Raw genomic sequence first — 15,478 nt, 5'->3', positions numbered from 1 at the left:
TTGGCTCACTGCAACCTCTGCCTCCCAGGTTCAAGCAATTCTCTGCTTCAGTCTCCCAATTAACTAGGATTACAGGTGCCCACCACCACAGTAAAAATACACCAGCTAATTGTTGTATTTTTAGTAGAGATGGGTTTTCGCCATCTTGGCCAGGCTGGTCTTGAACTCCTGACCTTGTGATGCACTCTCCTTGGCCTCCTAAGTGCTGGAATTACAGGCATGAACCACTGCGCCCGGCCCTTTAATTATCTTTTCTTATCCCTGAGGTTTTACTTCCATTCTACATATGTTTGTGGAGCACTGGGTCATCTTGGGCTCAGTGTGGTGGAGAGCAGGAAGATGCTGAGACACAGCAGCTTGTGGCACATGGCTTTATTTATCAGGGATCACTGATAAGTTGGTATAGTAGAGGAGATTGTAGGTAGAGCTGAAAAGATGGAATTATAAGGCTCAGATTTCCTTCCTTCCTTCCTTCCTTCCTTCTCTCTTTCTCTTTCTCTCTTTCTTTTTTGAGATGGAGGTTTGCTCTTGTTGCGCAGGCTAGAGTGCAGTGGCATGATCTTGGTTCACTGCAACCTCTGACTCCTGGGATCAAGTGATTCTCCTGTCTCAGCCTCTTGAGTAGCTGGAATTACAGGCGCCTACCACCATGCCCAGCTCATTTTTATATTTTTAGGAGAGATGGGGTTTTACCATATTGGCCAGGCTGGTCTCAAACTCATGACCTCAGGTGTTCCACCCACCTCAGCCTCCCAAAGTGCAGGGATTACAGGCATGAGCTACCACGCTTGGCCAAGGCTCAGATTTCAAATAGAGATTTCTAATTGACATAGAGACTGGAGGAAATGGGGTGGACAGGAAAACTGAGTCGGGTGCTAAAAACTTGTAGGAAGGTGGCAATGTGCCATGGAAAATAGGATCACCTCCATGAGAGTGTAGAGAAAGTAGGGTAAGTGAGTGGCAAGGACCCCCAAGAGGGGGATTTATGGTAAAACAATGGTCAGAAGTGGCAACAGGATACCCTGTAATGCTTTCACCTCTCCCAATGCACTGGGTACTGGTGAATACTCCAGTTTACTCTGAAAAGGCCCTTAAGAGACATAGTGTCTTCTGTGGACAAAGAAGACAGAAAAGAGATTCCTTTAATATACCACCCACTCTCTGCCCCTCCCTTGATGAATACTTCACTCTGTGAAGTTGGCAGCATTACTCATTATAATAGCTACTGTACACTTACTTTGTTCCAGAACTGGATAGATGCTTTACATATATTATCAGCTCTACTTTTTGGAGAAGATACAGGGGCTCAGAGTCCCTAGGGTTCTAGAACTGGTGAGTAGCAGAGTCAGTATTCAAACCCAGCCTTCTCTGACTCTAAAACCTCCTTTCTTCCTGCTGAAACAGCTCAAGACAACAAAGGAGTTAAGGATTTGGGGAGTTTTGTGCATCGTAGAATAGACTCAAAGGAAAAGAAATAAAGACAGTGACTAAGATTTGGGTTTGTCTATCCACCCAAATGCTTTGAGCACTTTCATAAATAAATATAAATCCTTCAGGCCGGGAGAAGGTTGAACACCTGAAGATGTTGATTCTTCAGTGATGGAAGCCAAACAAAATGATTTTTGCTGATAAAGTCACTAAACCATTCTCCCAAAATTCTCTTGGAAAATCCTCCTATAACAGCAGGAAACATTATCCAACCAAGTTTTTTTTCTGCAAATAAGGGATTGTTGATAGAGGCTTGCTTGCTTGTGTTTCTGTGTAGCCTCGGAGTGTTTATGAATTAACTAGTCCCTTCCTTTCGGATCTCTTTTATTCTGGCATTATGATCGTGGTTGAAAAAAATTGATTTTTTTTCTATGACATAGAATGTTGAAAGATTGATTGCTTTTTTAGAGGAAAGGTTCTTTTTTCTATGTGCTACATACCCCCGACCAGGGAAAAGGCAAATAGTGGTATTGTTTGCTGAAGTCTTCCTTTGAAGGTTGCTCGGGATTTGCTTAGTGGAAATCAGCAGGGGAAGAGAGACTATCTCTAACATTTTGTTAGAGTTTCTTTGTAGTTCCACAGCCTTGAAACAAGGGCTTGAGTACAAGACAGATCTGCTTTCAGAAATCCTGGCTCTTGTGAGGTTTAGAAGTTCTGAGACCGTTTAGCTGGTGGCAGTGGGAATATTGAGGGTGACAAATAGGATCTTTGGTTGTCCAGATCTTTGGTTGTATCAGTGACATGATATAGATGGAGTTAAACCTGTAGCATCTCCTTATTTATTTGTTTGTTTATTGTTGAGACACAGTCTTGCACTGTTGCCCAGGTTGGAGTACGGTGGCGTGATCATAATTCACTGCAGCCTCAAACTCCGGGCCTCAAGTGATCCTCCTGCCTCAGCCTCCCTCCACCACACCCAGTCAGGAGCCCTTGTAAAATCGTATTGTTGACAATATGAAGGATTATGTTTCTCAAAGGTTAGTATAGATTTGTATAATATTCATGGATTTCTGGTTTCGGTTTTTACATATTCATTTCATAGCCCTCATTTTGAAAATTAGCTATTAGCAAATAATTTTGAATAGGAAATTGCATATGTATTCCAGTGAAAGAAGGAAGTGAAGTTATTTATTACCTTTTTTTTTTTTTTTTTTTTTTTTTTTTGTGATGGAGTCTTGCTCTGTCGCCCAGGCTGGAGTGCAGTGGCACAATCTCGGCTCACTGCACCCTTCACCTCCTGGGTTCAAGTGATTTTCCTACCTCAGCCTCCCAAGTAGCTGACACTACAGGTGCCTGCCATCATGCCTAGCTAATTTTTGTATTTTTATTTTTAGCAGAGACAAGGTTTTACCATGTTGATCAGGCTGATCTCCAACTCCTGACCTCAGGTGATCCACCCACCTCAGCCTCTCAAAGTACTGGGATTACAGGCATGAGCCACTGTGCCCGGCCTCTATTATCTTATTGTAACTGACAATCAAGTAAGTATGATGCATTTGGTACTTCAAAAAAAACTGTACCCAAGTTACAGATTGTTGAAATTAATAAAATTCTTTGGATCTATATTTTTTTAAATGGACAATGTGATAGCAGCACCTCGTTTAGAATGCTAGAATTCCTCTGGAATGACTGGATAACTTCATTCCATTCTTGACTTTTACCTTGGAGGATTTCTTATCCCTTTTGGCTTCTCAAATTTGACTATTAAAATGTTGCCATTAAAAGTAGGAACACAGTTTCAGGAGATGAGTACCAGCCCAGGACCATTCTACAAGGCCTCCTAGCTAAAGGCAATTTCCCTGGAAATGTAGTCAATCGAATGTTTCGGGAGTGTGAGGTGGTGTGATTTAAAGCTATCCTAGCAAGGATACCCTTAAGGATAGAGGGTGCAGTAGCATCTGGAGGCCTGAAAAGTTAAACTGCAGCAGCCAAATTAGCTTCAGGCTCAATGAAGCTGATGGGTCAGCCTGGTGGAAATCACAGGTTGACTCAAAATCCCCTCCCACCCCCACAGCAGCCACGTTCTGTCTTCAATTATGGGTGCAGTAAACCTGTTCCTTCCAGGTTTCCTGGCCTTCAGTAACCTTGCTAGGCTTGTCCCTGAATGTGGCTGCCGATTCAGAGGCACATGATCAGAGAGGCAATTAGAGAACAGACCTTTTCCAAAGCAAGCATGTTCTGTTGAGCTTAGAAGTTTCATGTCCTAATATTCTAGGACCCTGTTCGTCTCTCTGGAGATGAGGCACATGAGTCACATCTGTGATTCTTGCTTTTGCATCAGCATCTCATGAATAGGCAATCAGAGCTTTGGCACCAACCTATTTTCAGTTCAGATCTGATACAGTTAAATCCACCTCCTGCTTTGTAGTTTACTGGCAAGTTGTTATTGATATAAGACATCTAGAACACTGTAAATATATAACATTTTTATTTGTCTATTATACCTCAATTAAGAAAAAAGACATCTAGAAGCAACCTCATCAAGAGAGATACTGAGGCTGGGCACCATGGCTCATGCCTGCAATCCCAGCACTTTGGGAGGCTGAGACAAGATCCCTTGAGGTTAGGAGTTCGAAACCAGCCTGGCCAAGATGTTGAAACCCTGTCTCTACTAAAAATATGAAAAAGTTAGCCGGGTGTGGTGGTGGGCACCTGTAATCCCAGCAACTCTGGAGGCTGAAGCAGGAGAATCACTTGAACCTGGGAGGCAGAGGTGCAGTCAATGGAGATCATGCCACCGCACTCCATCCTGGGCAACAGAGCGGGACTCTGTCTCAAAAACAAAATAAAAAAATGAAAAAGAGAGATTGATAGCTGTTGTTGGAAATTTGAACTTCCATCTCACTTGTGGTAACTTTGGAAGTTTGTTGAACAAAGTAGAATACACACACACACACACACACTCTCTCTCTCTCTCTCTCTCTCTCTCTCTCTCATTTGTTTAAGGTTTAATGAATTAGCTGTCATATAACCACTGTTTTTGAAAGATGAAAATTAGTTGCTAACTATACATTTTGGGTATGTGAACTATTTGGATAGAACCCTGAGAAATGCATTCAGAACAGCAAACAAAATCATAAGAGAAATTGCTTAGTGGGAAGGGGCATTTAAGAGTTGTTGAAAAAGGGCCAGGCACAGTGGCTTAAGCCTGTAATCCCAGCACTTTGCGAGGCTGAGGCAGGTGGATCACAGGATCAGGAGATTGAGACCATCTTGGCCAATATGGTAAAACCTGTCTCTAATAAAAATACAAAAATTAACTGGGCGTAGTGATGGGCACCTGTAATCCCAGCTACTCAGGGGGCTGCGGCAGGAGAATCGCTTAAACCCAGGAGGCAGAGGTTACAGGGAGCAGAGATCACTGCACTCCACTCCACTCCAGCCTGGCAACAGAGTGGGACTCCATCTCAAAACCTCCACCACCACCACCACCACCAACACCAACAAGAAAAGAGTTGAAAAAGTTATTTTTTGAGAAACCAGCTCTAATGCTAGTCAAGTCACTTGCTTTCGGGGAGGCCTCAGCTTCTCTGTTTATAAGGATTGCAGCAGGGGTATAGTGGAAGTGAGCCTTCAAAATTCCATGAGATTTTATCTACTAATACGACAGTCAAATAAAGCATAATTTTGTGCAAGGCTCTCCTCTTCCGCCCAGAGGGGCAAATTTCTGTCCCAGTGAGATGTGACACTTGTGTGGTCCCTGCTTGGATATTTCCCTCTTCTGGAACCTGCCCTGGCTCAGGCATGAGGGCTGACTGTCACCCTTAGACGGGAGCCCAGCCCTAAAGCTCACGTGCTGTCAGTGTTCTTGTGGGAAGGAAAAAGACCAGTCAGCCCTTTTGTTACTGCACAAGCGAACAGCTTCTGGTAGCTGTACGGACACGTGCCCTTTTTTTCCTCACTGTATTTCCTTAGATTGAGTGCTGTAGAAGGGCAGAGGGCAGTCCGCGGGAAGGAGTTCCTGTTTTCCTTTTGGCTGTGCCAAATGGGGGGAAAAATCCTCCTATCTTGTCTTTTTGGTATATCTTGCTCTCTCTCCCTTTCTTCTTCTTTATAATTCTCATTTCTCATCTCTTTTGGAAATGTGCATGTCAATTTCAAAATTGCACAATGTTTTGGTGAGGAAGAGGTGGGGCAGCAGGTGCCAGGTGCTGACTAGGGTCATCATTTCCCCCTTCCCAGCCAGCTTCCTGTGAATATCTATGTGTGTATGTGTGTGTGTGTGTATATATATATATATGGATATATGTGTATATATATATGGATGTGTGTGTGTGTGTGTGTGTGTGTGTGTGTGTGTGTGTGTGTGTATTTCTTTTGCCAGCATCACTGAATCTGTCTGCTGTCTGGTGTTCCAGGTTTTGTTTTAGAGAAAAGTGAAAAGAATTTATAATCCCTGCTGTCATTTAAGCCACCCTTTTGTGGGTAGCATATGGTTCACTCTCTCAGCTCATTGTCCCAAAGATGCTGCATCAGAAAGGAAGGACTTCCGCCCCATTACTCTCTGTCCCCTTACTCTGCTTTATTTATCTTCATCAATCCTGCCACCCACTGCTTGAACAACCCGCTATTATTTGTCTATTTCCCATCCCTGGTAGAATAGAAGCCCCATGAACGGAGGAACTTTGCTTCTGTTGTTCACTGAATCTCTAAGGTCTGGAACGGCACCTGGCATGTGATAGGCACTCGATAAATATTTGTTGTGGCTAATGGGAGCCCTGCAGAGTTAAGGCTGCAGTTGTTTGTGGAATTTGTAAGTGGTAATGAATATTTATCTGCTCTTCCTCTTCCAAGGAGATCACACAATAATCACACTTTACACTACCCAGTTCTTAGGTCTTCGAAGTTATGACCTGTGAGGTATGTTAATTATTATAATACAAGGCAGTTTATTTGGTTCTGATTTATTGATGTGTAATTTACACACAGTAAGACTTCCCCTTTACAAAAGTATGAGTTTTGACAAATGGATACACCTGTGTATCTACTTCTGCCATGCTCCTTTGCAGTCTGTCATCTCCTCTACCCATGAGCACTGACCACCACTGCACTAATTTCTATCCCCTTTGTTTCACCATTTTAAGAATGTCATATAAATGGAATCATGCAGTATATAGGTTTTTGTGTCTGGCTTGTTTTTCTTAGCATTAGGCTTTTGGGATGATTCATCCAGGTTGTTGCATGTATTAGTAGTTTGTTCCTTTTTATTGCTGAGCAAGTGTCCCAGTTTTATTTATTTATTTATTTATTTATTTAATATATTTTGAGACAGAGTTTTGCTCTTGTTGCCCAGGCTGGAGTGCAGTGGCACAATTTTGGCTTACTGCAACCTCTGCCTCCTGGGTTCAAGCAATTCTCCTGCCTCAGCCTCCCGAGTAGCTGGGATTACAGGCATGTATCATCATCCCAGTTGATTTTGTATTTTTAGTAGAGATGGGGTTTCTCCATGTTGGTCAGGCTGGTTTAGAGCTCCTGACCTCAGGTGATCTGCCCACCTCGGCCTCTCCAAGTGCTGGGATTACAGGCATGAGCCACTGTGCCCGGCTGTTTATTTTTGAGAAGGAGTATCGTTCTGTCACCTAGGCTGGAGTGCAGTGGCACAATTCTGGCTCACTGCAACCTCCGCCTCCCAGGTTCAAGCACTTCTCCTGCCTCCTGAGTAGCTGGGATTACAGGTAGCCACCTCCACGCCTGGCTAATTTTTGTATTTTTAGTAGAGATGGTGTTTTGCCATGTTGGCCATGCTGGTCTGGATCTCCTGACCTCAGATGATCTGCCCACCTCCAGCTCCCAAAGTGCTAGGAATACAGGCATGAGCCACTGCGCCCAGCTCCAGTTTAATTTATTCACCAGTTGATGGACATTGTGACAACTAATTGTTTTCAGTTTTTGGATATTCTATATAAGGCTGCTGTAAATTTTCACAAATACCTAGGATGGACTGGCTGGGTCATGTCATAATACTATGCGTAACTTTAGCAGAAACTGTCCAACTATTTTCCAAAGTGTCTCTTCCATTTACAGTTTCACAGTGTATTGAGTCCCAGTGTCTCCATACACACACTAGCACTTTTAATTTTTAATTTAGTGGGTGTGTAATGGTATCTCATTGTGGTTTTAATGTGTATTTTTCTGCAACTAATGATGAGTGTTTTTGCCTATTTGGGGAGTTTTTAATTTAGTAATCTGTTATATTCTGTAGATATTAATAACTTCAAAATTCAGTGGCATTTACAGTAAAAATGTCTTTAAAAAAGTGGTCAAAGGTTTCCAGCAGTGACTTCTGCCATGCCCAAACTGTGCAAAACAAGGTTGAGGTGTAGAGGTTGTCACATTTTGGCAAGGGGTGACCCACCTGCGTGACTGATGAGACTCAAAGAGAGTGCGTCTCGGGCTTGAGGATGAGGATTGGCTGAAAGTCAATTGCATGGCCCTGCTGGCCTTGGGAGGCTGCCCAGTCCATAGCGAACCTGGTGGTTATGGGAAGCAGACTTAGATTCCATTACGTTTTCCAGGATGCCCCAAGGAGTCACCTGGGAAGCTCAGCAGTCCTTTGTGACCCTCTCAAACATATGGTAGAAGCTGCTGAACACAGAGCTCCCTCTCTGGGGATAATTTGCTTGAACCATTTAATCAAGCTTGAGAAATGAGTTACCACAGGCTCAGGAGTGCCAGTACCCTTGAATTCTGACACCCTATTTCTCCTGTACATCTCTTAATTAATTAATTAAGCAGATATCCCCTGAGTGCTTACGACAAGCCAGGACCCTTTTGTATACTAAAGAAAACAGGGATGAAGGAAACAGGAATGGTCCCTGCTCTGATTTAGAAGGTAGAAATCCTCTTTCCCAGCAGCGCCTTCCTACAGAGCACATAGGAAGGGCTCCAAACCCACAAATCAGTTGCAGGGGAGGAGATCAGGAAAGGATATTGAAGAATTGGAGACTTAAGTTTGAGCCCTAAGAGTTAGCCAGGCTAACAGGGCTTGAGAAAGTGTCTTAGGACAAGAGAACCCACCAGTGAAGTCCCAGTGGTGGGAGAACCTGCAGCACATTCAGAGCTTGTACGTAAGTCTCCAGGGCATAGCTTAGCAGGTGGGGAGCAGCGAGAGAGTAGGCTGGAGTCCCAGAAGGGAGGCCAGGTCAACCTTGGTGAGCACTGGACTCTATCTTCAGGTGCTGAGGAGCTGGCAAAAGCTTCTAATTGGGGGAGTGGTGTATTCAGATATTTGGTCTAGTGGAATAACTCTGGGTGCTCTGTGGCAAATGGATGAGAGGCCAGTGAGGTGGTGGTTGTGGTCATCCAGGAGCCGGATCAGAGTGGCCTATTGCCTGGGGTGACTGTGCAGTGGGATCCTTTCCAGCCAGTAACTGGAAATGTGTGTGAGGGCAGAAGTGAGTGTGCTGCATTTGAAACATTGAGAAATCTAGTACATAGTGCTGCCTCTTTTATAGCTTTTTTTTTTTTTTTTTTTTTGGTTTTGGTTTGTTTGTTCACTTCCTTCGAAAACCAATGTGGAAATGTCCCTTTGGCTTCAGTTACCTGGGCAGAAGGGCCTGGGAATTGCCAAACCCTCCTCTTAGGACAGAAATGTTTCCAGTATTGATCTTTGTGTTCTGAGATGGGGGAGCAAATTGTGCAGGAGGCCAGGGCAGTGCCAAGGGCGGGAGGAATTGGAGCAGGAAGCTTGCCTATTTGTGCCCAGCAAAGCCAGGTAGCACTTTGTACTGTGGCTCTATGCTACTTCTTACCAACCTTCTCCGTGTGCTTCCTGGAGAGTCACTGGAGTCAGAACCTTTTTTTGGAAATCCAGACACTTTATTCCAAGAAAATGCTGTCCAAAAAGACTCATCCTTTTCTTATTCTCATGAACGTTGTATAGAGGTATGTCTTCTTTTCCTTTGAGCTTCTCCAATCAGGGTTTAAGGGAGGTAATATTCTGTATTTGGGTTTGGCTCTGGGTACTTCAACGATAGGCTATTAAGATTTCATCCTTCCTGCTTTGCCCCTCCTACCTTTTTAGAAACCCACAATGGATTTGCTAGAAATATAATGGAATGGCCTATTTAGACAGGATATAACCATTTCTCAGCTAGAGGAAATTGGTGGAATGAAGAAAGATAAATGGGGAGAAGGGAAATCATATTGCTTTGGCACTTACAGTAAGCCACATACAGTGCTGGGAGCTTATTTATATTATCTCATTGGATCCACAGAACACCCTACAAGGTAAGTATTGTCATCCTCGTTTTATAATGAGGAAATTGATGCTAAGAGAGCACAAAGCCTTGGCCAAGGGCACAGAGTTGGGAAGCCGGGTCTATTTAATGTCTGGGCTCTTTCTGGTAGTTTTCCTTTTCTTAATTGTACCCTCCTCAGTGTTACCTCGGGGATCTGACAAGATTCATGTAGCTTCTAAATCAACAAAGTGATTCCTGGAGAGCAGCTTTTGTATGAGAAAAATCTATTTATTTAATGTTTCTGGAATGCAAGCTCTGTCCTGAGCCACTTAGAAAACAATCTGGGATTACAGGCATGGGTCTCACAATGCTGTTCTGGCTGCCAGTGCTGTGGGGCCAGTGGTCATCTTTGAACAAACGGATGCAGTGCTGGTTTAACTCTTCCTCTTTTTGGAGTGAGAAACTTTGGGGGTCTGTGTCCTTCTGGAAGTTTGCTGAGCAAATGGTAAAGAAAATAAATAGGTCCTATTTCAGAGGGATTCTTGATTTATTGGACTGTGTATGAATGAATTAGAATACAGAGTGGTAGGCTGTCTCTTTTCAGACACTTTAATTTCCTCCAATCTCTTGTCTTTTCTAGAAGTTGTAATCCAAGTTCTTGTGGGGTGGGAGATAAGAGGGTGCTGTTCTGCTAGAGATTGACTTTGGCATTGAGGTTTCATTTGGACTCACAGATTTCTAGTCTAGTGCTTGGTTTTATTATTATTATTATTATTATTTCAGAGAATTCCTAAGTCTCACAAAATAAATGTTTAATTTTTTTTTTTTTTTTTTTTGAGATGGAGGCTTCCTCTGTTGCCCTGGAGTGCGATGGCACAGTCTCCTCTCACCACAGCCTCCGCCTCCCAGGTTCAAGCGATTCTCCTGCCTCACCCTCCAGAGTAGCTGGGATCACAGGCATGCGCCACGCATGCCTGGCTAATTTTTTGTATCTTTAGTAGACATGGGGTTTCACTATGTTGGCCAGGCTGGTCTTGAACTCTTGACCTCATGATCCGCCTGTCTTGGCCTCCCAAAATGCTGGGATTACAGGTGTGAGCCACTGTATCCAGCCCGTACTTGGTTTTATATTCCTACCTGGCTACTGCATTCCTAATTCCTTCTGCTCCTTGTTCCTCATGCCCAGTGTCCCACCCTATCCTTGCCCCACTCCCCACTCCTCTAGAGGCCACAGTGATTCAATCCCTGAGCCATTTTATAAGCAAAGCTAGGAGAGTTCATGGTTATCAAGTGCCAGCAGGGCCGGATTTTCACCTGCGTGTCCTCCCTTCTTCCGTTTTTCATCTTCTGCCCCCGCCCCAGCTTTAACTTTAACTTCTTGTGACTATTCCAGCATTAATTAAGGGCAACTGCTGTGTGGGTTCCTGGGACACGCAGAATGTAGTATCCCCTGTTCATGAGAACGCCTTCTTGCCCTAGCAGGGCAAACAGTCCTCCAAGGAGGCACCTGTGACACTGACAGAGTAGCGGGGCGGTGTATTCCGGTGCAGGTGGAGCGAGGCCAGAAGTGTGCATATGTCCTGACTGTGGGAGCTTGTGTGTCAGTTTCACAGTCGATGCCCTGAGCCTGCCTTAGCAGCCTTGTTTCTCCATGGGATATTGTTTTCTTTCCACAGAGACACAGCGCTAGGGTTGTCCTCATTACCTGAGAGCCAGGTATCAGTGGCATTTTCTTGGTGTTTATGCACAGTCATCTAAGGCACGTTGTGGCTTTCCAGATTAGGAAACTGCTTTATTGATGGTGCTTTTTTATCATGTGAAGGACCCAGTTGTCCATTGTAAATTTAGTCTGTAAGGAAGTTCAGAGAATAGTCACTCCAGGCTTGAGGCAAAATTTACAAATGCTGCTGACTTTTGAGGTACGGTGAGGCACTCTCTTAGAGAGAGTCTCTGGGATTCCAATATACCATTTATGTTCTCAGTGTTCTGGCCATCTGAGAGAACCTCACTCAAGACTGTTTTCAGAAGTGGATTCTTCATTCCCAAATGATAATATCCATGGAACTAAAATGATTAGGACCATAACGACTTTTGGAAAACCTCCCAAATCACCATTTGTGGGTGAACGCAGAGGCTGGGAGCTGGGGCCTCATGATCCATTGAGAAGCAGTCATGACGTGGAGCTGTGTGTTGGAGGTCTCAGCTGAGAGGGCTGGATTAGCAGTCCTTGTTGGTGTATGACTTTGCAGCAATAACTAACGGCTGTTTCCCCTCCTGCTTTATCTTTCAGTTAATGACTAGCCACGGTGTCCCTGCTGTGAGCTCTGGCCACTGCCTTCCAGGGCTCCTGAGCCACACACTGTGGGTGCTGGCTGAGGTAACATGGCTTGTTGGCCTCAGCTGAGATTGCTGCTGTGGAAGAACTTTACTTTCAGAAGAAGACAAACAGTAAGCTTGGGTTTTTCCAGAGGTGGGGGTGGGTCTCTCATTCTTTTCTTTGTGGTTTTGAGTTGGGGACTGGAGGAGGGAAGGAGGGAGGGAAGGAAGCTGTGCTAGTTTTCACACAGGGATTGATGGAATCTGGCTCTTAGGGACACAGGACTGTGTGGTCCAGATACGGCGTGTGGCTTATCATAGAGGGCAGATTTGTAGCCAGGCAGAAATATTAGCTATGGTTTGTGCAAGTGCCCAGGCATAAGTTCTGATCCCTGGGATCTGGCACCGAATTGCCCCTGACCACCCTGCTTTTTCCTTTGGCTGCAGCCCTGGGAGCCACCTGGCTCTCCAAAAGCCCCTAATGGGCCCCTGTATTTCTGGTAGTTGTGAGTGAAGTGAGTTAACAGCCCCACTTTTAGAGATCAACACTGGGTCTCTTGGTGTCAATCTGGACCCTTCCATTACAGATTTGCGTCAGGCCTGGAGGGATATAATAACTTGAGACTTGTTTTATTTCTGTGGAGGGTTCTAAGCCGTTCACTTTCCAGATGGGCCAATAATGCTTTGAGTAATCCAGAGATCATCTTTAATGCACAGGTGAATGCAAGGTTCCACAGAGGGATGTGAGGGCTGCAGGGAAGGGTGAACTCCTGCAAGCCTGGACGTCAGCTCTTTGCCTCTCTATCTCTGAACACCCTTCCTTAGAGATCCCATCTCTAGGATGCATTTCTCTGTAATTGGTTTCTAAGTCTCTTTTTCCTGTTCTGCCTTTATTTTTTCCCTGGATTCTAAGCCAGTGTCCCCACTTGGCTGTCTTAATGAAACTCATCATGTCTATAACCAAAATGATCATCTTTCTGAAATTCAAAGGGCCGTAAGGGACTTTGGAGAGAATTTAATTCAGTTTTCCTCCAACTAGAATAATGCTTGCACTGTCTGTAAGAGAACAAAAGTATCAGGGCACCTTTTATTCACCAAATTTCTTTTTTATTATAGCGTTACTTAAATATGTAGGTATGCAAAAGTAGATATAAACTTCTTATAGGCTGTTATTATACAACTATATGACCCATACATTATTTACAAATAAAGTGCAAACAAAATAGCAAAATCAATACCATTCAAATTAACACCTTAAATGTGGCGAGGCAGCTGCTGTTATTCAGCCAAAACCAAATTCTAAGTTGCAACGTGAAAATGGCAGTCAGTGCTGTAGCGCTGATCGTTTGGAGTTTGGCTGGTCTGCATTATCATGTGCTGAAGATTGCACTCTCCATCCATTTTTCTGCTTGTACGACCTTAATTTGATGGCATTTGGCTTTCACTGGGTCCAGTCTCATATTTCATACGTTGGGTCTGCACCTGTTCCCTCCTCATTAGCTTGCTACAATGACACTGACGCCAGCACCATCATGAACACAAATATAAACTTGGGCTTTGAAATCTTGTGCCAGAACTCGTCTTCAGAGTAAGCATTTTAAAAATCCATATGTGTTTATGAGACTTTGTTTGGCTGACTATTGAAATGAGAACAAAATATTTAAAATCCTCCTAGAGAACTTAAATATAATCCCTCCCTGTATACAGAGCCTCACTGGAGAAAAACCGATTGCGTTCAACCTCTCGTGTCACAAATGGGGAACCTGAATTCCAAGGTCATTAGTGAGAGAACAGGGACTAGAATCTATGGAACTGATCTGTTTTTAGTAAGAATTGTAAAATATAGTAGATAATATTATATTAATACAGGAAAAGCAAACAGAATGAGCTTCCATAGGCGAGGCACTAACTGCTTAGGCATTATTAACTAGATTTATTCCTTTTTTTTTTTTTTGAGATGGAGTCTCACTCCGTAGCCCAAGCTGGAGTACAGTGGCACAAGCTCAGCTCACTGCAACCTCCGTCTCCTGGGTCCCAATTCAAGCAATTCCCCTGCCTCAGCCTCCTGAGTAGCTGGGAGAGAGCCTCACTCAAGTCGTTTTCAGAAGTCCATTCTTCATTCCCAAATGGTAACATCCATGGAACTAAAATGCTCAGGACCATAGCAACTGGCTCCCAGCCTGCTGTCAGAAAACTGGGATTTTAGGCACATACCTAAAAGTAGCTGGGATTACAGGCACGCACCACAATGCCCAGCTAATTTTTGTATTTTCAGTAGAGATGGGGTTTCACCATATTGGCCAGGCTGGTCTTGAACTCCTGACCCCGTTATCTACCCTCCTTGACCTCCCAAAGTGCTGGGATTACAGGCATGAGCCACCACATCTGGCCAGATTTATTCCTTTTAAGGCTGCATGATATATTGTTATTTCCACATGTTATACCCAGGGAACTTGCTACTCAGAGAGGTTAAGTAACTTGTCTAAGGTCCACATTCTAACAAGGAGCCCAGGTAGAGTTCAAATCCAGATAATCTGACTCTGAAGTTTACACTCTTAACTCAGTGCGCCAATTGGCTTTTCAGTAGTATCATTATTTTGCCTGTCCTCCCTCTGAGAATCTTGGTTTCTGACTCCTTCCTTGCCTTTCTCCCTGCCTCCCGTGGTTATCCCCAAGTCTTGGTGTTCCAGTCCTATATGTCTGCCCTTGCGCTGTCCCTTCGCTATAGTGTGGTGTGGTCCAGGTCCCCTGCCCCTTCTTATCCTGGTGGAAGGGACCCACTTGCTGGGAAATTGTCTCTGCCATGGTTTCTCTGTGGTGTGTGTCCATTAGTGAGTAGTGGAGAGAATCCTGTCATCTTGGCAATGACAGGAGGGCTATGACTCTGGGGTGGTCTAGTCAGAACCTCTTATCATATAGATGAGAAAGCTAAGGTACAAAGCAGGGAAGGGGTTTCCGCAAGGTCACCCAGCCAGCCACTGAGCTGCAACCAGAAGCTGAGATCCCCAAGACTAGGGCCAAGCCTCATTCTGTCCCATCACAGTGACTATTCTTCCCTCCTCCAAACTATTTTGCTTTTTAAATTTTTTTTTGCAGCTGCATAGCACCTTGAAGGTAGAAGAGAAACGGCAGGGAAAAGGTTTCCTGTGCTTAGCCAGGGAAGGAATCCTACAACAGGATGTGGGGTTGGGTCACTCAAATCAGGCCAGACTCCACTGGTCTTGCTGCGTGTTGCTCAGTGTTGCAGATGGATTTAAAGTGTTAGGATAAGAGAGATAGGCTGGCTTAGCCAAAGGCAGTGTGTAGCCTTGTGGCAGAGTTCTCGTTAAAGAAGGAAGTGGGGTGCAACCCCCTAACACGAAGGTGCTTAAGATGTTCTATCACTGCTTGCTAGCCTGTTTTCCTTACCTCCCTTCCTGATTTCTAAAGGAGTATATTTTGCTGAATCAGAAAGAAAAGTGATTTATTTCAGGTTGCTGATGCTTAGATGGTTA

The 15,478-nt window shown here is 44.2% G+C and overlaps 1 protein-coding gene across 4 annotated transcripts in view; it reads left to right on the top strand.

The window, feature by feature from the left end:
• Positions 1–15,478, top strand: part of ABCA1 (ATP binding cassette subfamily A member 1) — a 157,060-nt gene that overhangs the window by 14,238 nt on the left and 127,344 nt on the right. Inside the window, exons 2-3 of one of the 4 annotated variants that reach the window (XM_074395116.1) lie at positions 2,823–2,969; positions 11,959–12,116. In XM_074395116.1, coding sequence (XP_074251217.1) covers positions 12,051–12,116 — 66 coding nt within the window. In that variant the 5' untranslated portion in view covers positions 2,823–2,969; positions 11,959–12,050. The other 3 variants (XM_074395115.1, XM_074395117.1, XM_003925261.4) reach the window with 3 other exon arrangements.

This window comes from Saimiri boliviensis, chromosome 2, assembly GCF_048565385.1.
Source record: "Saimiri boliviensis isolate mSaiBol1 chromosome 2, mSaiBol1.pri, whole genome shotgun sequence".
In the NCBI taxonomy this organism is placed as follows: Eukaryota; Metazoa; Chordata; class Mammalia; order Primates; family Cebidae; genus Saimiri; species Saimiri boliviensis.
Note: the sequence above shows the minus strand (reverse complement) of the source record. Positions and strands in the feature narration are given on the sequence as shown.